Source organism: Aspergillus affinis (genome assembly GCF_023601865.1).
Source record: "Aspergillus affinis strain CMG 70 chromosome Unknown NODE_152_length_75319_cov_84_706879, whole genome shotgun sequence".
Classification (NCBI taxonomy): Eukaryota; Fungi; Ascomycota; class Eurotiomycetes; order Eurotiales; family Aspergillaceae; genus Aspergillus; species Aspergillus affinis.
Window position 1 is genome coordinate 22,353 of NW_026515933.1, and position 20,539 is coordinate 42,891.

Below are 20,539 nucleotides of genomic sequence, written 5' to 3' on the forward strand. Positions count from 1 at the left end.
TGTCAGGAGGGAGGCGACGATATAGGCTGAAAGCTGAAGACTGAAGACCCGGTCTGCAAGGCGAGGAGGGTGGGATCCCCATCGGATCCGAAATCCAAGCAGCACGAGCAAGAGCTGCAGCATGCAGAGCATGATTGCATGAAGCGAGAGAAATGACGGATCCAATATCCAAGTAAGTCTGATCTGATCGCGATCCCGATTCCTCCATGGGCAAATTACCGATTGATTAAAAGCAATCCATCGCCCGGCAGAGTTGCAACCAAGACGTTTAGCGTGAGGCTGGAACCGCCTCACTTTTTCTTTGCATTATTATTTTTTGGCTATGGTTGATTGATGTCTCATTTGAAACCGTCAAGATCGAGTAATGAATAGTAGTTAATGAATAATAATGATCAGTATTCGATGATCCGAGAGAGAGAGGATGATTCCAAATTGACGACGTGACGGGGGCCAAAAGGTGGAGCAGGCGGAGTTAATTGGCTCGAGGGGATTCCCAGCAGGGTGGAAGGTACGAGACTAGTCCAGGCACGATGTCAGATCGAGTCTATCCTCTTGACGATACCGAGCATAGGTACCTGCTCTATACTCTCTGTCTTCCGGGAAGTCCTCCGTCGAGGGCGAGAATACGGGCTGATCCTCTTCAACCCCGTCGCCTCATTTGGAATCCTTCCTTTCCAAAGTAAGACGAACTTGTTCCGGCTGAATGGTTCGGCAATCCCTCATGATCGACCTGCGCCATGACAAGAGAGGGAGATCGGCGTTCTCGGGCTCCAGCGTCCAGGCGCCTGGGATACTGGATATGGCATCAGAGGTTGGATTTGGCATTGATTGGCCCGTCCTCGGGCCATGGAACGGAGGCGTCAACCTAATCGACGCTTTCCCTGGGACGTGAGACGGAAGTAGATACCACTTACTAGTCCTTTTAGTATAGATCAAGGGCGACTCGGTTCTCTCTAGTGGCGGAAGTGGATCGACATTGGGAATTGACGAGTTTATCTATCAAGTCGATGATGTTCCCGTGAATCATCCAGAAAAAATAATCCCTAATAATCGTAATTATAATAAATAATAAATAATAATAATAATTCAACAGAAAAAAATAAGGAAAAAGAAAAGAAAATCGTCCATTGTTCGCCTTCCCTGATTCGTCTTTCTTTTCTTTTTTCTTTTCTTTTTCTTTTCTTTTTCTTTTCTTTTTCTTTTCTTTTTTTTTCTTCGCTCCTTCCCATTTCTGTTTCTTTTGCTTTTCTTAATTCTTTCCTTTTCTTTTCTTTTTCTTTTTCTTTTTCTCTCTCTCTCTCTCTCTCTCTTTCATTGTTTTTTCCTCCCCTCCATGTTCCTTTTTAGTTCGAATTGTGGGGAGGAGAAGGAAGGAGCAGAGCATCCCTCGTGCTGCTCTGCTCGTCCTGTTCGTCAGCGCAATCAAGACGATGAGACTCAACCTCTCTCTCTCTCTCTCCGTGTCTCTTCATATCTTTCTCGGTGTACTCATCTAGTCTACTCCATTCCATTCCTATCCTTCCTTCCGTTCAAGCAAGCTGATCAGCCCCCCCCCCCCCCCCCTCAATAATTGTCGGGTCCCTGGGAGATCTCGGGTCCTATTATCCTATTATCCTGTTTGCGCCTGAGAGGTATTGTATAAGTATTGCCCCCAACCCTCACTCTCACACTTCCCCCCATCCTCACTCTATCTCTGGCTCGCCTCGCTCTCCACTTGCTGTCTCGTCGGTCATAATTGTTTCCCAATAGGAGTTTGGGCTGCAATTCGGAGCATAAGCCATTGGACCTGCTGAAACGTCTGAAAGGAAAACATTTGCGACCCCCCAATCAACTCGCAACCCGACACTCTCTAGTCTTGTTTGAATTTCTTTTTTTTTTTTTGGCCCTTTCTATTTTTTCCCTTTATTACCTCATCTCTTTTTTGAGATCGACCGGGAATCCTTTTCTACAGCCTCCATTCCCTCCCAAATCAACGGCGTTCGGGAAGCGTTGGAGAAGCCCTTCTGCACTTTAAGTATATCCTGTCCCTTTTTTTTTCCCTCTGTGTGCGCGCATTTGTTTGCTTTCTTTTCTCTTGTTCTCCTTCTCTCGCCTTCTCTTTCCCTTCTTCGACTTTTCTTCTTCTTGTTTTCTTTTACCGTTCTCTTGCTTCTCGATCCTTCCGTCCTATTTTAATTGCATTCGTTGTCTGCTTATTTCTCTTCCTTTGTATGACTGAGCCGTGCCCCTCCATACATGCCCCTCCATCGTTATCCTTTGGAGGCCTTCGCCACTAACATCCCCTGTCCACCTTCAGATTGCACGTTCTGGATCTCAATCCCTGCTCGGTTGTACACCGACCAAAAGGAAAGAGAAGGGTACACGCAGGGCCAAAGCTTTTCTAGAAATCAATAAAAAAGGGTAGGGGAAAAAAAAAGAGAAAAGACCCGGCGACATTGAAACGTTTATCCTTTTTTTTTAAAAAAAAAAATAAACTCACGAACAAGGTCTTTTTTTTTAAACCTCATCTCCCTCTTCCCCTCCGATACGTCAGGGGAACTCCCGCCAAACTGGAACCATACGCAAGTCCGCCGCTCTCCCCTCCGGCACATTGGTCCCTTGATCCCAACCCCGTGTGTAGGGACGCTCCGTGGGACCGGCTGGGTGGTATGGATGGCGATACCCAACGTATGAAGCAACATGAGCAGGCACAGTTTGCGACGCGGGCAGGAATGGGCCGGCGTACGGTCTCGCGACCCTACGGGGCCGCGACGGATCGATTCAGACAGGCGGCCCTTCAATCGACACGTGGAGATGCACCGTCCCAGGCGACGGGACGCGCCCGGATGTCCACGTCCACATACCTAGGTTATGAATACCCCGACGGTGCTTTCCAGGGCGGTTCGCTGCAGGGTGACGAGTTACAGCCGTATGCGCCGACGTTGCGCGACCACCAACGTCAGCAAGTGCAGCCGTCGTTCGCCGGCTACGAGTCCGAGATGGTCTACAACCTCAACCAACAGGGCCCAACGCAGTCGCCGTACGAGGTCGTGCCACCCTATGCGACAGCGACACGGCAATCTGCAGCGATGGATGCGCTCTCCTCGCAATTCGCCGTTCCACAGTATTATAATGAGCCGACTGGACCCGGGGTTCCGGCCGTGGGCTCGCCCTACCTGGCCTCGCAGTTACCGCTGGCTGCTTATAACCAGCCGGGGCCCATTGGTCGCTCTGGCACCACCCAGCCCTTTCCCGCAACCATGCCGGACATGACCCCGGTGGGCACGACCGGACGCCTGGAGCCGTCGCCGCCGTCGCAGTTGCAACCGTCGCAGTCGCAGCCTCAGCCTCAGCAACCACCGGCGGGTGAATCTTTCGGTCATCCGAACGAGTCGTATGGGCAGTTTCATCAGGCATTGCGGGAGACCTTCACGGACACGCGCGCCGGCCGATTGGTAGAGGCTAGTAGATCACTCTTGGAAATCTCCGAGTGGCTTGTGACTAATGCGCGGGAACTGGGTATGTTTCTACCTTAGCGTGCCTCCTAATTCTCCTTAATCTTGATTATTTACCCACTTCCTGCTGCCCCTAAGAAAGCACCGACCCAGGCACTTGTACATGCACGTCTCTGGCCAATGCTCTTTTTCGGTTCTGTAATTTTTTTTTTTTTTTTTTGTTATGTTATTTTTTTCCCCTTCTGTGATTAAATCCCAAGCACCTGGATGAGTCTAATTTTGGGGTCTGTACCCTCTTTTCTAAGCAGGCATTTTACGCGACGATCAAGTGCTTTATGCCGACCGACTCCAACTATGGAATGATTTCAACATCTGTTGGTTGGCTGTCTGCCAGAAACAAAAGGATTTGACGCAGGAACTTTTTCAGACGGGCCGCCAGCCGCCCCGGACTAGTCTTCTGACCGGCGAGGTCATGGAAAACCTTGGCAAAGAACTCATCTCATTATGCGATCGAATGGAGCAACATGGCTTGGTGGATTACCAAATGGGAATCTGGGAGGAGGAGATTCTCTGTGGTGAGTTTTATTAATTATTCCTCCCTTTATCCGGAATGGCATGGTCGCCGATTCGACGGGGAAATTACTAACCAAGACAATCTAGTTCTAAGTCAATGTCTCGATCTCATGGAAAGCAGACCAGAAGTCCTCAGTCCCCAAGCAATTTCCGTCCCTGCGACGGCGACCTCGCGATCGTGAGGTTCCATGCATCCATGCATAACGATTGGGGTCCGCTACCTGACAGGAATCGGGTGCAGTCCGTACTTTTGCGGTTGGGCCACCGATCAGTTGCAACCTAACGCAGGAACTAATTTAGTTCCTCCTGGGAGGACCATGCCAAACTATCGACTACTAGATCCCTGCGGCGGCGTGCCTACCTCCATCTCCCTTCTGCCTCCCTCTCATCCCTCCTTGGCCCCCTTTTAGTTGCAAGGCTTTTGTTTGGGCAATCAAGTTGCCTAGCGCCATGCGGCATAATTATTCCTGCATTAGGGCCATCCACTCTGATGGGCTGTGATTGAATATGCGGATGCCTTTGGTCTATTCCGGATACTACATCCACATCCACTCTCCTTCCCCGTGAGGGGCAAAAAAAAAGGAAATATAAAAAGAAAGAAATCACTAGAGAAAGAGCAAAGTGAAAAAATGAACGGGGAAAAAGCAAAGACCCAACTGGTCACGCGGACATGATTGGCGTTCTTCCAAGTTTCCTCGTCTTCTGGGGCTGTATATACCGGGGCACTTTCTCCCTTTGGGTTTTTTTTTGCATCACGGGTTGCGCGGAATGCTTGGGCCGGGGGAGTGAGGCGTATCGCTATCTTGGGGCGAATTTACAGGACATAGATCTTGAGATTTCATCTCTCTGGGGCTTCTTTTTCTTTTTCTTTTTTTTTTTTTTTTTTTTCCCTGCTATTTCTAATTTTCCATAACATATGTCCCCTTCAATCGTCCCAGCCGATACCCTCGCCTTGGGTCAGTGCCAGAATCCGACAGACAGGGTTAGTCCACCTGGTTTTTGAGAATGGGGTAAGACTGACAGATGCCAAACCTCCCTAATCCCAGGTTCCAGGATCAGGATCAGAATACGTGCATGACCCAAGCCATCGGGCTGATGCGGGCTGATCGTCGGCAATCCCCGAGCTTACTTTTTCTTTTTCTTTTCTCTTTTTTTTTTTCGCTGACTTTTGGCTTTTGACTTTGGACCCTTTCCTTGGTTCTGGTCGATTGTTCTCCACGAAGGATGCATGGTCTTTCCCTCGTGTTGTGAGGCGTCAGGCGTGACTTCTCTGGTGAGTGGCGCGCCGATCCTGCAATCGATCGGATTCGATACATCACATCGGGTTTGATGTCATCAGCCATCAGTCATCACTCACTGGACTTGGATGAAAAATGAGCTGGCATATGGAATCTGGAAATGGAGAATGGGCTACTCATCTGGGACGCGTGGCGTGATGAAATTGTACGATATCAGTTCTTTTCCTTTCTCTTTTAGATACTTTTTTAGTTACCTTGACTTGACATAATTATGAGATACCGGTTTTGCAGAAGATGTCGATTCGATGCCTTATTGGTTTGTACGGAGTATGTATTTAGGAGTACGGCAGGCAAGAAAGTAGATTGGTGGGTAGAGTAGCTATTCCATCTATTTTCAGAGGAAGTATATATTCACCATCGGGTTATCAACTAAGACTCAACTCGATAGAATTGGATGGCTCCAAAGAGATACATATGACACGGTACCCACGAATTGACTACCATTCCTGTACTTTTATAGTGTAAATTCATTCGTCCCTCCGAAATAAAATTAAGATATTTGCACCCCAACCTTCCCTACCAACATACCGGGTTCCACTATATACATACATACACACGTACTACTTACCCCCCAAGGTAAAACCCAGTTCAGTCCTACCTACCTACCTACCTTACCTACTTCCCAATCCAAGATCATAAATTGCCCTATCCGGCTTTAATATGCGAGTATTACCAAAGCAATAAATGATTGCAGGTATGTGCCCTCTGTCTGTGGACCTACTCCGGACTTCCTTTATACAGTTACATATTTGGAGAGACGCTAACACCAAATAGGAACCAGAATATTCTTGCCTGAGGACACCAACACTAACATTAACACTCGGATATGATTAGGGTAGGCGGTCAGAGGATCCATACCTGTATGATAACAGATAAGAGAGCGATATAAGATACCTAAACACGGTCGGCAATAATGGAAATGGGTCAGGCTTAGCACCAGAGGAGAGAGATTCAAGATCTTATGTTATATGGTTAGGTTTTTGGACTTTAACATGTGTACGTGAATATAAGATACGTCAATTCCTTTCTCATCTGGGAAAACAAGAAATGGAGACAATAATATATCATGAAGATATGCCTTGATATCTGGGAATACTTGCAAGATCGGGTAGTTCGTATTCCAGCAGGATTGCAGGATCGCGAGAACTAATCATAATAGAGAAAGAAGCGGCCAAAAGAAGCACTCTTTGATTTTAAACTACAGGTTCGTAGATAGGTAGGTAGGTAAGTCATCATCGCTAGTATCATATCATAATCATATCATATCAAAAAGATCGAACAGAATCGATCAGTCAGTCGGTCAGTCAGGTAGAGGGCTGGCTGGTTACACCTCCGGTAACCAGCAGAAGGACGGATATTTGCAGTAACAGAAGCCGAACGGAAATCGACAGAGCAGAGCACCCAAAGCGCAAAAGAGCTTAGAATTGATCTATTCAAAAACGGTCAGCATGCATCACTCCGCATCCCATCCAGTGTCCCCACCCATCCTCCACAAACCAAGCACTCCACGCGACAAGAAAAAAAGAAAGAGAGAAAGAGGGGTAGACATACTCAACGTCATACTCAAACTAACATCCGTATTCTCCACCATATCGGTGAACTCTTCGAAGCTGATCTTGCCGTCCTGATCCTTATCGGCCTCCATAATGGTCTTATCGACAATCTGCTGCAACTGCACGTCCTTCAAGTTATTGCCGACCATCATCTTCAGCACGATGAAGAGCTCGCCGTTGGAGATGTATCCGTCGCGATCGATGTCGTAGACCTTGAATGCGAACCGCAGCTTCTCTTCCTTGTTGCCCTTGGAGCTGAATGCCGAGAGACCGGACACGAACTCTTGGAAGTCGACGTCGCCGCCGCCGTCTTCGTCGAAGATGGCGATCATTCTGTGCGAGAGAGAAAGAGGTGATGGTTAGGCGCGAGCGTTTCTTGTTTGGTTTCGGGTGTTTGTATGGATGGGGCAACTGGATGGGTCGGTTGTGTTTCCCTTCCTCCTCGTCCCCTCTTTCCCCCTCACCTCCCTCCCTCCATTGATGCACCTTTTCTATCTTCCAATGACCGAGGAAGAGCGGGGGACAAGCGGGGGCGGAGTGGATTGATTCCGACGTACCTCGTAGCGAGCGGGTTCGATGACACCTGCGGAAGGGAAAGGAATTCGTCTCGATCAATAGTCCCCGAGCTATCCTGTCGAAAACATGAGCATTATATCCTCCCGCTGCGGAAAAGATCGTCCGATCCAATGTCAAGGCGTACTTTGTCTAGTTTCATGAATCGCTTGCGAAGTCGGTCCACCTCGTCGCGGTCGACTGAGATGAAGGAAGCATGTGAGTCAGTGCTACCGCGTCGCTTCCGCATCCTCTGCCGGATAGCAGGAAGAAAACTCACAGTTGGACGCCGAAACAATGTTATCGAACAGCTGGGATGTTCCGACGGAGCCTCGTCGTCGGCGCGCATCGTACAGGGCGGCATTGTTGGGGCCACCGGATGGTTCCATAGCGGCGGGAGAGGAGGGACGAAGGACTGGAAGGGATGTGTCGGGCGAATAGAGTTTAGAACCGGTAAGGAAGGGGGGTTGGTATGGAGGAGAGGAAGGGAGCTGGCGTGGGAGAGACAACATAACAGTTGCCAAGGGCAGAGCGACGGAGCAGCAATTTGATATCGGCCAGCCCCGCACTAACCGGAAGCGGACAGGCAAGCGAACCCCTGAGGCCGTGCGCGGCTCCAAAACAGGCCACCGCCGGGTGACATTGCAACGTCAACTCATCCGCTGGCGCTGAGACTACGAGATTTCAGCCGTCAATATCTCCCCCCTCCCATCGATTTTCATCACGAAAATACGTCTACGCGATCGTGCATGATCTGACCTATCGGTCCATATTAATTTTGTCCCCCCTCGCCCATGGTTGCCGCCTAAAACGCGCCCCAAAGTTCGCATGACTAGGTACGGGGGAATGGGGAGGACGCGCCCGAAAAAGCTCACCTCCAAGGCCTCAATCCCCATAGTTCGAGAACAGGACATTGATGTCCTTGAAGACGAAGTCCAAAATGCTCTCCAACAGATCGAGACCGGTGTTGAGAAGGCGGAGGAGTCGGTGAGTCGCTCTCCCCCCGAATCGGCTTGGCCCATCCCTGCACCTATCACGTGACATCATCACGACCCGTCCGCCTCGTGAAAATTTCGCACCCCAGATAAGGTCCCCCCAAATTGGTGTCGACTAACGCAATCTTTCCATAGGAATTCCATCTTCAAGTCGCAATTAGTGCAACGGCCCAAGGAAAAGTAAATGAAGCTCACATCCCGACGCCGGAGACCCTCCTCAGTAATCTCCGATATGATGAGCTCTACCCTCCTACCTTCTCGCAACCTGCGACGTACATCCGCTTCTCCTCCACCGTGGAGGACTGTTGCGGATGTCCGTATAACATGACCGAGGAGGATGATGTGTTCCTCAAGATTATGAACCAAAAGCGGGAGGCTGGCGAACCGCCGTGCACCGAGGACCAATTCGAGGAAGTGATGAATTTCTTCGAGGAGACCACGCAGACCAAGCAGCCATTTGCAGCAGTAGATAACCCGCCTGTCCTGAGTTTTGCAGACATGCAGGAGTCCATGGACGCAGCCGTAGAGGACAGTGTAAAGCAATTCGCCAAGGGCATATACGAGCATTGGAAGTCAAGGAGAACGAGCACCGGCAATCGATCTCTCGTGTCAAATCTCAAAGCAAGTACCCTATTCCCAATCGCAATCGCGAAGCTTTAAACCGGCATGCAAGACATCATGCGCTAACATTTTGTATAGTTCGAGACCGGCCAAGATACTGATGACTCTGACCCATATGTCTGCTTCCGTAGGCGGGAAGTTCGCCAGATTCGCAAGACTCGTGGCAGAGACGCTCAGAGTGCCGATAAGCTGAGGAGACTCAGAAAAGAACTGGAAGATGCTCGACAATTGGTCGCTTTGGTGCGCCAGCGCGAGCTGGCAAGGAAGGAAATGCTTTTAGTCGAAAAGCAAGTCTTCCTGCAACGGTCCGAAGTCAAGGAGATGAAGAGGAAACTCAACATCAAGGACGACGACGAGGACCTCATCAACCAGAAGGTAAGCGTGGAATCATGGCCATCGTTGTATGGTACAGATGCTAATCCCATTGATAGCCCAAGAAGAAGCCGGCAGAAGTGCCAGCAGCACAGCGCCCAGCAGCTCCCCAACTTCGCATGCCACCGAAGACTACTACCCAGGTCGCGGAGGACTTACAGCTGCTGGAGGATGTGCAAGCGGAAAAAGAGAACGAGATTATGCGCGATATCAAGCAGAATATCTCCAAGCACATCAAGTGGAACGAGGGCTACTTGGACCTCACCACAGTGCCTCTCTCACCATCCCCCGAGAGAACCTTCGATGGTGCTTTCCGGCCGGCAATCACCACCCAATTGCCAACCCCTCCATCATCCGATTCTTCAGAGAACATGTCGGGTTCAGCTTTAGATACCTTCAATTCCTTAGCCTTCCGAGATAATTTCGCTCCTCATGCCATGGAGTTGAGTGACGACACGAGCAAGATGCCTGCATTCCGGAGGCGTATCGGGCGTGGCGGACGCTTGTGGATTGACCGTCGAAACTTCGCCTCGCGCTGTAGAGCAGAGATGGATCCTTGGAAGGCCGATCGGTTCAAATTTGACCAAGAGGATTCGGACGGGGAGCCGGAGTATGAGTGTGATCCGTACGACATCAACCTTATGCAGCATCGGGCCATGATCGTGGCCAAAGCCCGGGATCAAGCTGCAGCTCAAGCACATGCGCAGGCGCAGGCAGCACAAGCCCAGGCCCAAGCTCAAGCTCAAGCTCAAGCTCAAGCTCAGGCGCAAGCCCAAGCACAGCAGCGGCGAATGCAAGCTGAACAATCAGCCAACAATCCGCCAAACATGGGACAGACAATGGGATCAAATCCCGGGCCTGGTGCCACTGCCCCTGTAGCCGATGCTTGAGCTGGGCTTTTCTTCTTCCTTTTCTCCTCTCTTTCTCCCTCTTATCCTTTTAATCTCTCGCACCCTTTTATTCCATTTTTCTTCTTTCCTTTCACCTATCTCCCTCGCATTTGACAGGCGTTCTTCAAGCTTGTTTTCTTCTCACGCACCCCTTGTACTTTTACACCCCCGACACGCTGATCGTGAGATGTCGCCTGAGAGTTCTCTCGATTGCAACCCCATACCCCCCACATCCACCTGCTTCTTAGGCAGGGTGAAACAAGCAAAGAATTTCAGGATAATGTCGCAGATGGATGGTTTTTTCTTTTTCTCATGACATGACCCTGTTATGCCGCTGTTAGTGTACATAGTGACTTGTTCTTTTTTCTCTTCGACGTCGATCAGTCGATAGACTCTTGTATGGATAGCGAAGCTATGAAGTCAGCAACGAAATAAACAAAAATCTAATATCGGATACAAATCGAGAAAAGCAAAAAGAATCAAGAAGATAAACCTTTCTTATCATGCGCGACGAATCAAAAAAGCAACGCCTGCTGTAGATAGATTCAAGATCTCTGAAACTTGCTCGCTCGGGATTCATCATTGTCGCCATTGGCAGCCCGTTTCTGGGCCGATCCGCCGTTCTGCGACGAGCTTGCAAGATGGTTGTGGACCAAAGTGGCTAGGTTTTGGAGGATTTCCTTCTCGCCCAAACGGACTTGGATTGCCATTCTGCAACGACGAGCCGTTTCTTCGGAGAGACCGGGGGCCCCGGAATGGGCCAATTGGGCCAAGAGCTGCTCATCTTGGGCAATTGTCGTGCCATACTGCGCTTGTTTCAACTGGATGGCTTTCATGAAGATGGCTCCTTCTGTGGGGCCGAACGCGGGCTTGGGGGCCTTCTGCTTGGACCGGTATTGCTCCAATTGTTCGACTGGGAGAGTCAACGTCCGGAGCAGTAGAGAGAGTTCATCCGTGACGATGTTGTCGATCAGACTATGCGGCGATATCCTGGGAATGATGTATCCATCGTCGAGGAGTTCCAAGTACTCAAGAAGTTCGAGCTATGACCGTACGTTAGTATCACATTACAAGAAAGCCTCTGAAGGACTGAGGAGAAATTGATTACCGGAGGCTGTTCCTCGGCATCGGCGTTTGCCAAACCAGCAGCTTCGCAAATGATCTCCAGTGGTAGCTCGACAACATCGTAAGGAGCGTAGTTATCCGTAATATAGCCGTACCGTCTGAGGAGATCAGCACGGGGGATTTCCCCGTAATCGTTGAAGATCTCAGCTCCAGGGCTGATGGGTTTGATAGCTTTCATAACGAAAGTATTTTCATCTTGGAAGAGACGCGCCTAGAACATGGGTGTCCATGTGAGTATGTGCGTTGGGAGCCGGAAAAAAAAAAATCGTGGGTGTTCCGGGAGAGGCTCACGTTGTTCTGGTCCGCATTGGCATTCAGGAGATCCGCCAACGGAACCATACCCTTGGGTAGCATCTCCTCTTCGTCGGTCAGATAGCCGTCTTCGCCATCGTCGTTCTCCTCTTCATCTTCCGGTTTCTCAATATCAAAGGCGTAGGCCATAATAAGGGACCCCATAACGTGGGCAAGGTTGAGGAGCATTTGAGTGCCGGCATCACCATCGTAAGAGGCAAGCCCCTCAATCGGAGGGAACAGGTTCGGATTCGCGCGTACGATAGGGGCGATGGTCTGAAGGATCGATTTCTCGGCACCTTCCTTTCCGATTTTTTCGACGATGGAACTGCCCTGAAGCTCTTGCAGTTCCGAGGCGGTCCAGAACATCAGGGTGTCAAATTTTCGAGGCAGCACCTTAAAGTACGGGGCCCAGGCGGACTGCTCGCCGAGCAGAAACTCGTAGATCATCACTAGCATCAGTGATAGCCATGGGCCCAGCTCCTCCGGGTTCTGGAAGAGTCGATCCTTCAACTGGGAGTTCCGAGTCGACAGAATGAGATGGCGCGGGATGGTAAAAAGCTCTTCACCTTCGGCAATATCGGCTTGAGCCACTGCAGCAGCGACGGTGGACAATCAGAGAGACGTTCTCACAAACTCAGAAAGAGGAACATGAAACTGGTGGAGCAAATCGACCAGGACCAGCGGTCTTCGTTGGGAAGAGGAACGTACCGACGCCTCTGCCGGCAGCCTGAGATCTCAGATCGGCAATGCGGATTTTAGGGTTGATCTGAACCCCCGGCTTCCCAGTCAGCCAGTGCAGAAACTCATCGGACTGGTGCTGGAAATGATCCGGATCAGGGAAGTGAGCTGTGGAAGACATGGCGTCGTGAAGAGGGCTGCTGCGGAGCAAAGGAAGCAGACGAATAAAGTAGAGGTCAGACCACAAACAAGCGAATAGTCTCCGACTCCCAGAGGGCACTCAGGGGACAAAGGAACGAAAGGGAAGGACAAAGAGGATCCAGACAGGACGGGAGTGCACCGCAGCGTAAGATGGCAGGACTGTTCAGCAGAGAATGTGTGCGAAAAGCCAATCTAATAATAATAATAATAGTCCAGGTAAAGTGGGTTTGGGTCAGGACGTACTCCGTAGTAGTGCCAGGCCATAGTTAACGGGAGTGATTACTACACACTAGTAATAGTTACTCCCGTCAGTCGGATAAACGCTGCGGCCGCCCAATCGATAACAGCGGATTGCCCCTCCATCGAGGCTCCATATCTTGTTTTTTTTTTGCGGTCTGTGAACGGCGCTCCCTGTCCCTTCAGAAGTAGGGAAGTTCCCATATAAATCCTTCTTATCTTCTGATCCAACGGCATCATGATCGCCATCGGTATGGAGGGCTCTGCCAACAAGCTTGGCGTGGGCATCATGTTGCATCCCGAGGATGGCAGCCCCCCGCAGGTGCTCGCGAACATCCGGCACACCTACGTCTCTCCGCCCGGCGAGGGTTTTCTCCCCAAGGACACGGCCCGCCATCATCGGTCCTGGGTGGTCAAGTTGGTCAAGAAGGCGCTCAAGGAGGCTCGGTTGTCTGTCCGCGATGTGGATTGTATTTGTTTCACGAAAGGACCCGGCATGGGTGCCCCTCTGCAGAGCGTCGCGATTGCCGCCCGCATGCTGAGTTTGCTCTGGGACAAGGAATTGGTGGGTGTGAACCACTGTGTTGGACGTACGTATAGCCTTAAACAATCATCATGGGTTTCTGTAATTCGATCTGTCATCATCGTCGTATTTTTCCTTTTTCTTTTTTCTCTGTTGCTGTTATGATTAAACCCATCGCGATGTGTAGCCCTAGCACTAACGGTCCCTGTACAGACATTGAGATGGGCCGACTCATCACCGGCTCCACCAACCCGGTCGTCCTCTACGTGTCGGGAGGAAACACACAGGTGATCGCATACAGCTCGCAACGATACCGCATCTTCGGCGAGACCCTGGACATCGCAGTCGGCAATTGTCTTGACCGATTTGCGCGCACGTTACACATCTCCAATGACCCGGCCCCGGGATACAACATCGAACAACTAGCGAAGAAGGGACAACAACTGGTCGACTTGCCGTACACGGTGAAGGGCATGGACTGCTCCTTCTCGGGGATACTGGCGGCGATCGACGGATTGGCCGCGACGTATGGGCTGGGCGGAGAAGAGAAGCCGGGCAACCTGAGCGCTGCAGATGCCGACCGACCGACCCGGGAGGACCTGTGCTTCTCGCTGCAAGAAACGATCTTCTCCATGCTGGTTGAGATCACCGAGCGCGCGATGGCGCATGTCGGCTCAAAGGAGGTGCTCATCGTGGGTGGGGTCGGCTGCAACGAACGACTACAAGAGATGATGGGGATTATGGCTCGAGATCGAGGAGGTAGTGTACATGCGACGGATGAGAGGTTCTGTATTGACAATGGGATTATGATTGCGCAGGCGGGGATGCTTGCATACAAGACCGGTTTCACGACGCCTCTGAAAGACTCCACCTGCACGCAGCGTTTTCGGACGGACGATGTGTTTGTCAAATGGAGAGATTAGCGTCGTTTTCGGGGTTCTTTCTCATGATTCTAGAAGGGCAAACACAAAATTTTTAGAAGGCAAATAATGTAGAATCGGCTAATGACATTGGATGTTTCCAGCATACAAAATGCACTAGCGTGACAGTTAGATATAGTTAACTAACTCAACACAACATGTCCGGGCTATGCCGAGTTTCGAAGACCATGAAATTCTCATCGCTAATCCGGCACTTCCTGATGCTCCACAACAGGATCAACATACCCAATGGAAAGTATCCGATTCCATAAATGGCTTGGTACCTACTCTGGCCACCAGGGGAGGTTAAACGACAACAGATGTTTGCAAAGGGAGCAACCTGACATATGAGGGCAAGCAATTGCCCTTGTTAACAACCATCCGGAGTAATTACATTTCTTAAACTTTGCAGGGTGGCTCACAAAGAGCTTCCCAGATGTACATGAAGGCGAAAAAAGATAAAGAAACGCTAGTGTCCAGTGGCGCTCCTTCGGCCCGGCGAAAGTACAATCGTGCTACTGGCCGGATAGGGCGGAGGGATGAGATATACAATAGCACCTCCTCTACAGCATGTGCTAGCCTGTAATATCTCCTGTCGGCTTATACAGTATTGTCGTCACATACTGCGAATATCCAATTAGCAAGAGCGTTCTCAATGGCATACATCAACTCTGCACCAACTTACCTTGCGCTTGTATCTAGTCGTTACGCTCGTAGCGAGAACACCATTCTTGATGCTGCTTGTGGCAAGATGATTCAGAACCGTGTGGTTGGGGTAGTTCAGAACGCTGCTGTCGTCCTTCATCGGCGTAGTGCCGTTTAAGATGGACTTTCCTAGGAACAGAGGGAGACTTGGAGGAGTAGGCGCTTCACCGATGATATTGACGGCTTGCTGGTAAGCGGGGGTTTCTTGGGTTTCATCCTCCCTGTCCAAGTCGACGAGGAATTGCGGCAGAATACCGCGGAAATCGCCCAAAGGAATCTCCTCGGGCTCTTCCTTTTCGGACTGGTCCTCCACGGTGGATTCATCCTGCGATGCTCCCACCGGATCGGATGGTGCTTGAGGTGGATGCACTCCCGGAGTCGCAGCATTCCGCGAGGTCCTGTCACTATGACTCCGCGACCGGTTTACATCGCCCGCGCTCACTTCAACATAGTTGACCAGGTGGTTGGTGAAGTCCACCGCGGTAGGGAGATTATCCGACGCTCTCATTTCGCCATCAACAATGAATTTCAAATGATGTGTTCCCGGGCGAAGGTTCAATTTCGACGACAAGACCCCGGAATTTTCGCTGTTCCAGACATGTTAGTATCCTCATCAGATAGCATTCGATACCGCATGAGCGTGATACATACCCCCTGTGCAGACGGAATTTCTTTTCCCAGTTCACAAAGGTTCCAGTAACATAAACCTTGTCTCCCGGTGCGGTCCATTCTATTATCGTGGGCACGGCTCGACCCACCCCAGTGCTAGCGTTGGGTTGGAGATCATCCAGCATCTCGTCGTCATCGGCAACCGTGCTGCTCAGTTGTGATTCCCTCGGACCGGCACCCTCCTCTAGCAGCGGGTCGGAAGGAGGCGATCCCATGTATGAATCATCGGGCCCGATGATGGGTGAGCCGGGCGTAGTCGTCGCATCGCCGATCGGTAGGGGCATCCGAGGCGGACGCTGGAGATGAGTGGATTGACTGTAGTACGTATTGTGAGGTGGAGCAGACGGTGCTACGGGCGGATAAGGATCACGTCTCGCGGCGGTACGAGAGACCGGCACCTGCACCGGGTTCGACGGATCGGGGGCGGCGATATCCTTGGGGCGAGATTCCAGCTTCTTTGACTCGGGAACATTTCGTACGGTCGAATCCGCCGGATTGCGGGATTGCAGACGTTGCGCCGGTGCTTGGGTCTGTGATGTTGAATGCCCCGTGGCCGTTTCTTTGGAGGCGGAGGGGTCGACCGCAGTAGCCTTGGAGGTACCGGATGATGCATTGAGCGACGGTTGGCGGGTCACTTTCTTTTCTGTAGAGGGCGGAGGTGTTGAAGGGCTCGCAGCCGACGGAATTTCACCGATAGGGCCCTTGGAAGGGTTGTTACCCATCTTGAGAGGAACGAGCGCAAGGGCGCGACAGACTGGGGGAGGGACAGGAAGAAGATGGGTGAGGAGGGGGGGGGAAGTAGGGACGAGATGGGGGAATGCCGGCGTAATTTAGTAGACCAGCATCAGAGCATCAACCCCGCGCAGGCAGGTAGAAGAGAAGAAGAACCAAAATAGAAGACGGGGCGAAGGAGATTGACGGTGTTAGGGGGGGGGGGGCACAGGCCAGTGACAGTTGACTTGGGGATGATGAGGAGGACGATGACGATGTCGGCGACCCCAGAAAGAGAGGGCGAGAGAGGGAGAGTCTGGCCCAGACGGTTTCCGCTCTAGGGCTTAGGGCTCGGCGGGGCCTGGATGCCCGACGTTATCTCCGAGCTTGGTCCCCTCCGAGTCCTATTGTAACGTTGACCGATGGCCTAAGTCAATATACTCGTGTAGAAGAAGATCATAGTTCAAATTTTTAAATATGAAGAGAATCAGGACCCATTCTACCTCGATACGTCCGTACTCCGTCGAACTTGTTGTCCCACGTTCACGAAATTCCTCGGCAGAATCCCGTTCAAGAGCTGACCGCCAAGGTTGGACTCACCGCCAACTCCTGAGACAGCAGCCTGACCCTGCAGGCACATATAGAGTCACATGACCTAAACTCTAAAAAACCACAGATTTCAGATGAACATTTGGGTCTGGTCAGATCCAAAAATAACTGAATTTGTATGGACTCTAGTGTTTGGAGGGCGCTGGAGGTATCAAATGGTCGAGCTTCCAGAAAAAATTTGTTTATCAGGTGAACAAAAGTGCTAGCTATCCAGAACTGTTTTTAGATTTAGATTATCACCTGTTTTGCGGCTAGGAGAATGGATTTGGCTATCGACCGGTGCTTTTGTTGGGATTCGCGCCATCGAGGTTTTCTGGGGAGAGGCCCGGCATGGGCGGTCAGCCGGGATTCTGCCAGGCCAGAAGGCGGTGGGAGAGGAGCATCTGCCGGGCTGTCCGCCTGTTCATCTCTCTACTCCGTACTCTGATGAACGAGACGGAGAGAAGCCATGTTTGCTTGAGATTGAGGGTTGATTCTACTCTCCCTCCGTCTGATCAATGGCCTGGCTATCAGCGATATCAACGGTGCTCTCTCTGACAACCTATCCCATAACTTATCTCGCCTACTTTGGATATGGCGTCTTGCGACTACTCGTAAACTTACTGATAGGCCTGGCCCGCTATCCGCTGCGATTAGTCCTGTTGCCCTTCAGGGTCCTGGCTCAATTCGAGGTTAGCGAATCACCAAACCCATATACTACTTGATCGTGCTTCGCAGTTGTAGCTTATTACCTTCCCAGGCCATTCTCATCTTCATCACGGCAGCCGTGTGTATTGGGTTCATTCTTGGCGCGCTATTGTATACCACCACGCACTGGACGGTCGAACTGCTCAATCAATGGGTGGGGTTCATCGTCTCGAGCTTCCCCTCGAAGCCGGATATTAAAACCATAAGGGATAGTTTGGCGGAACCTTCGGACCTGATCAGAGGTAGCGGTCAAAGATGGGGCGGAAAGAAATATCTTGAACCTTGGGGTGCGAGTGGGCCTTCGACCTCGACCATACTGGAGGAGGACGACGAATCCAGCTCGGCATACTTGGAGGACTGAAGTCGAGTGGGTTGATGAGGGAGTCAAGAGTCCACGACTATTATGGCTAGGTGATGTGTTACGGTATTAGAGGGTCTATTCTAATTCTCCAAGCCACCCACACATATATTAGAATTGTAAGATAATACACAAATAATTAGAATGGCCCAAAAGGATATGGACTGACGCTGTAAAGAATTGCGTATATAATAAAATCAAAGATAAAAGAAATTAGATTTAATTTCAGTGTTAGCTAAATGAAATAAGCTTAGCGACGTCATTAGCGACGGAGACGAGATCCGCGGCGACCAGCGAAAGGACCGCGACTCGTTTCATCATCACATCACCTTCGAATGCACGTGGAGATCGTCGCCTTTTCTCTCTACCTCCCTTGCTCTTTATTGATTCATTTGCCATCCTCATCTCTTCGATTATCTTACTGCGCCACTCCCTTGACACCTGTCGCACTCGGTCGCATCCGCAGACTCACAACCCTCCTAGACTTGCATATCGTTCCTCCGCCGACCATATGCTTGCGCGTCCTTAACACCAGAGCTTTTTGGCTCGACCCTTGCGACCCCCGGCCACTTGGTCGCATTGACTATCAATATTTCGTGCTGAAAGATCCCCTCGTATATCAATTGGGACCGCTTTCGGTCATCTTCGTTATCAGGTCGATCTGTCCGGTCGCTCCACTTTCATTTCCATTCTCACGTTAATTCCGATTATCCTTTCCCTGCAATGTTTCTTCCCCGACCACTGTCGCGGGTGCGAACCATACTGCTGGCGGTAATTCTCGCCTCGATATTAACCTGGTCGGTGAGGAATTGGCGGCAAGAGGTCGAGTCGCAATCGATCGTTTCTACAGATGGGATGTTATCACCATCCAGCCCCCAAAATGTGATCGGGCAAGACCTCGAGGGCCACGTTCGGTTCTGGCGACATTTCCAGCACCTGCTGGCCGTCAACGAGCCGAAAACCGAACCGCCATTCCGACTAGGCTCGGCGCCGTCCATCCGCTTCGAAGAGGCAAACCCGGACGATCGACCGGAGATGCTGGACATGCTGCCCGAGGATGTCGAGGCGATGAAGGGGGCGCATAGCGGGTTCGTCGAGGAGATCAAGAAGAATGCGCCAAAACTGCACTATGCGCCCAACACGAGGGGGCTGGTTTCCACGGCGGGAGGCTCATACCTGCCGGTCTTGGTGATCTCGTTACGAATGCTGCGGCATACAGGCTCTGAATTGCCCGTGGAGGTGTTTCTCGCCGATGAGGAGGAATATGAAGACTACATTTGCGACGTGGTCCTGCCGTCTCTGAATGCGCGCTGTGTGGTCCTCTCCCATATCCTGGACGCGGTTCCTAAGATCATGGATATCCAAAAATACCAATTCAAGCTATTCGCCATGTTGTTTTCCTCCTTTGAGGAGATCCTGTTCCTCGATGCCGACGCATTCCCGCTGCGGCAGCCGGAATCACTGTTCACCAGCGAGCCGTTCAAGTCCAAGAACATGGTGACCTGGCCGGATTTCTGGGCGTCCACCGTCTCGTCGTACTACTATGAGATCGCATCGCAGCCGATGCCCGAAAAAGCTATCCGACAGTCCAGCGAGTCTGGCGAGGTCTTACTCTCGAAGAAAACGCACCTAAAGACGCTGCTTCTCAGCACCTACTACAATTTTTGGGGCCCCGATCTTTACTATGCCCTGCTGTCGCAAGGCGCCGCTGGAGAAGGCGACAAGGAGACGTTCGTCGCCGCGGCGCTCGCTCTCGAAGAGCCCTACTACCAAGTGTCCGAGCCCATCTGCGCCATCGGCCACCGCATCGAGGGCGGCATGGCCGGCTCCGCCATGGTCCAGTACGACCCCGTCGAGGACTACGCGTTGACGCAGAAGGGCGAGTGGCGCGTGCACGGCTCCAAGGCGGCACCGCCGCGCGCATTCTTCATCCACGCCAACTTCCCCAAGTTCAACCCGGCCACGGTCTTCGATGAACAAGCTGTCAATCCGGCCTTCGATGAGAGCGGTAGCTACACACGCGCCTGGACCATCCCTGAGAATGTGATCGAGACATTCGGCTCGGATGTGGAACGGCAGTTCTGGAAGGAGATCCTCTGGACGGCCTGCGAACTGGAAACTAAGTTCAAGTCGTGGGACGGCCGTAACGGTATCTGCAAAGGGGTCAAGAAATACTGGACTGCTATGTTCATGGACGCTAAACCTGAGAGTTAAGGCTCAGACCTAGCAAGTTCTCTTCCTTTTGGGGTTTATTGCATATACCTGGGCTGTTTGCCTTGGTAGCGACACCGAAGGCTACGACTACATCTACTTACCATCTCACAAAAGCCATGTTTTCACATTGGCGAGCTCAACTCTTGCCCTCTATACCTTTTACTTCCATGTCTGCTTTATGAAAGTTTGAGCCACCCTGATTGATATGTTCTCTGCCTTTCTCTGCTTGCTTTCCAGCAAAAGAGAGCGAGCGAGCGAGGAAAGGTGATGCAAACTAAATTGCATCCACATCATCACTGCATGAACAACACCCCACGAAC

General features: G+C 51.2%; 8 protein-coding genes across 8 annotated transcripts; 5 read left to right on the forward strand and 3 right to left on the reverse strand.

Annotated features, from left to right (window-relative positions):
• Positions 1 to 703: 703 nt before the first annotated feature.
• KD926_002479 (uncharacterized protein) lies at positions 704 to 4,189 on the forward strand (the record flags this gene model as incomplete). The annotated part of the gene is made up of 4 exons (XM_053094163.1): positions 704 to 888; positions 2,621 to 3,498; positions 3,743 to 4,009; positions 4,095 to 4,189. The coding sequence occupies 4 exons, from the start codon at positions 704 to 706 to the stop codon at positions 4,187 to 4,189; spliced, it is 1,425 nt and encodes a 474-aa protein (XP_052951033.1).
• Positions 4,190 to 6,723: 2,534 nt separating this feature from the next.
• On the reverse strand, positions 6,724 to 7,922 carry cnaB (calcineurin regulatory subunit B; the record flags this gene model as incomplete). Its single annotated transcript, XM_053094164.1, has 5 exons — positions 6,724 to 6,734; positions 6,857 to 7,191; positions 7,416 to 7,489; positions 7,559 to 7,611; positions 7,691 to 7,922. 5 exons carry the CDS (start codon positions 7,920 to 7,922, stop codon positions 6,724 to 6,726), a joined length of 705 nt encoding a protein of 234 aa, XP_052951034.1.
• Positions 7,923 to 8,256: 334 nt separating this feature from the next.
• KD926_002481 (enhancer of polycomb-like protein 1) lies at positions 8,257 to 10,288 on the forward strand (the record flags this gene model as incomplete). The annotated part of the gene is made up of 4 exons (XM_053094165.1): positions 8,257 to 8,397; positions 8,541 to 8,939; positions 9,105 to 9,401; positions 9,458 to 10,288. 4 exons carry the CDS (start codon positions 8,257 to 8,259, stop codon positions 10,286 to 10,288), a joined length of 1,668 nt encoding a protein of 555 aa, XP_052951035.1.
• Positions 10,289 to 10,833: 545 nt separating this feature from the next.
• Positions 10,834 to 12,566, reverse strand: KD926_002482 (ribosomal lysine N-methyltransferase; the record flags this gene model as incomplete). The annotated part of the gene is made up of 4 exons (XM_053094166.1): positions 10,834 to 11,331; positions 11,397 to 11,624; positions 11,705 to 12,297; positions 12,356 to 12,566. The coding sequence occupies 4 exons, from the start codon at positions 12,564 to 12,566 to the stop codon at positions 10,834 to 10,836; spliced, it is 1,530 nt and encodes a 509-aa protein (XP_052951036.1).
• Positions 12,567 to 13,061: 495 nt separating this feature from the next.
• Positions 13,062 to 14,269, forward strand: kae1 (O-sialoglycoprotein endopeptidase; the record flags this gene model as incomplete). Its single annotated transcript, XM_053094167.1, has 2 exons — positions 13,062 to 13,413; positions 13,560 to 14,269. The coding sequence occupies 2 exons, from the start codon at positions 13,062 to 13,064 to the stop codon at positions 14,267 to 14,269; spliced, it is 1,062 nt and encodes a 353-aa protein (XP_052951037.1).
• Positions 14,270 to 14,841: 572 nt separating this feature from the next.
• Positions 14,842 to 16,362, reverse strand: KD926_002484 (putative Snf1 kinase complex beta-subunit Gal83; the record flags this gene model as incomplete). The annotated part of the gene is made up of 3 exons (XM_053094168.1): positions 14,842 to 14,889; positions 14,952 to 15,558; positions 15,623 to 16,362. The coding sequence occupies 3 exons, from the start codon at positions 16,360 to 16,362 to the stop codon at positions 14,842 to 14,844; spliced, it is 1,395 nt and encodes a 464-aa protein (XP_052951038.1).
• A 1,095-nt stretch (positions 16,363 to 17,457) lies between these two features.
• KD926_002485 (uncharacterized protein) lies at positions 17,458 to 18,008 on the forward strand (the record flags this gene model as incomplete). The annotated part of the gene is made up of 2 exons (XM_053094169.1): positions 17,458 to 17,631; positions 17,700 to 18,008. 2 exons carry the CDS (start codon positions 17,458 to 17,460, stop codon positions 18,006 to 18,008), a joined length of 483 nt encoding a protein of 160 aa, XP_052951039.1.
• A 720-nt stretch (positions 18,009 to 18,728) lies between these two features.
• KD926_002486 (alpha-mannosyltransferase) lies at positions 18,729 to 20,219 on the forward strand (the record flags this gene model as incomplete). Its single annotated transcript, XM_053094170.1, has 1 exon — positions 18,729 to 20,219. The coding sequence occupies one exon, from the start codon at positions 18,729 to 18,731 to the stop codon at positions 20,217 to 20,219; it is 1,491 nt and encodes a 496-aa protein (XP_052951040.1).
• Positions 20,220 to 20,539: the final 320 nt, after the last annotated feature.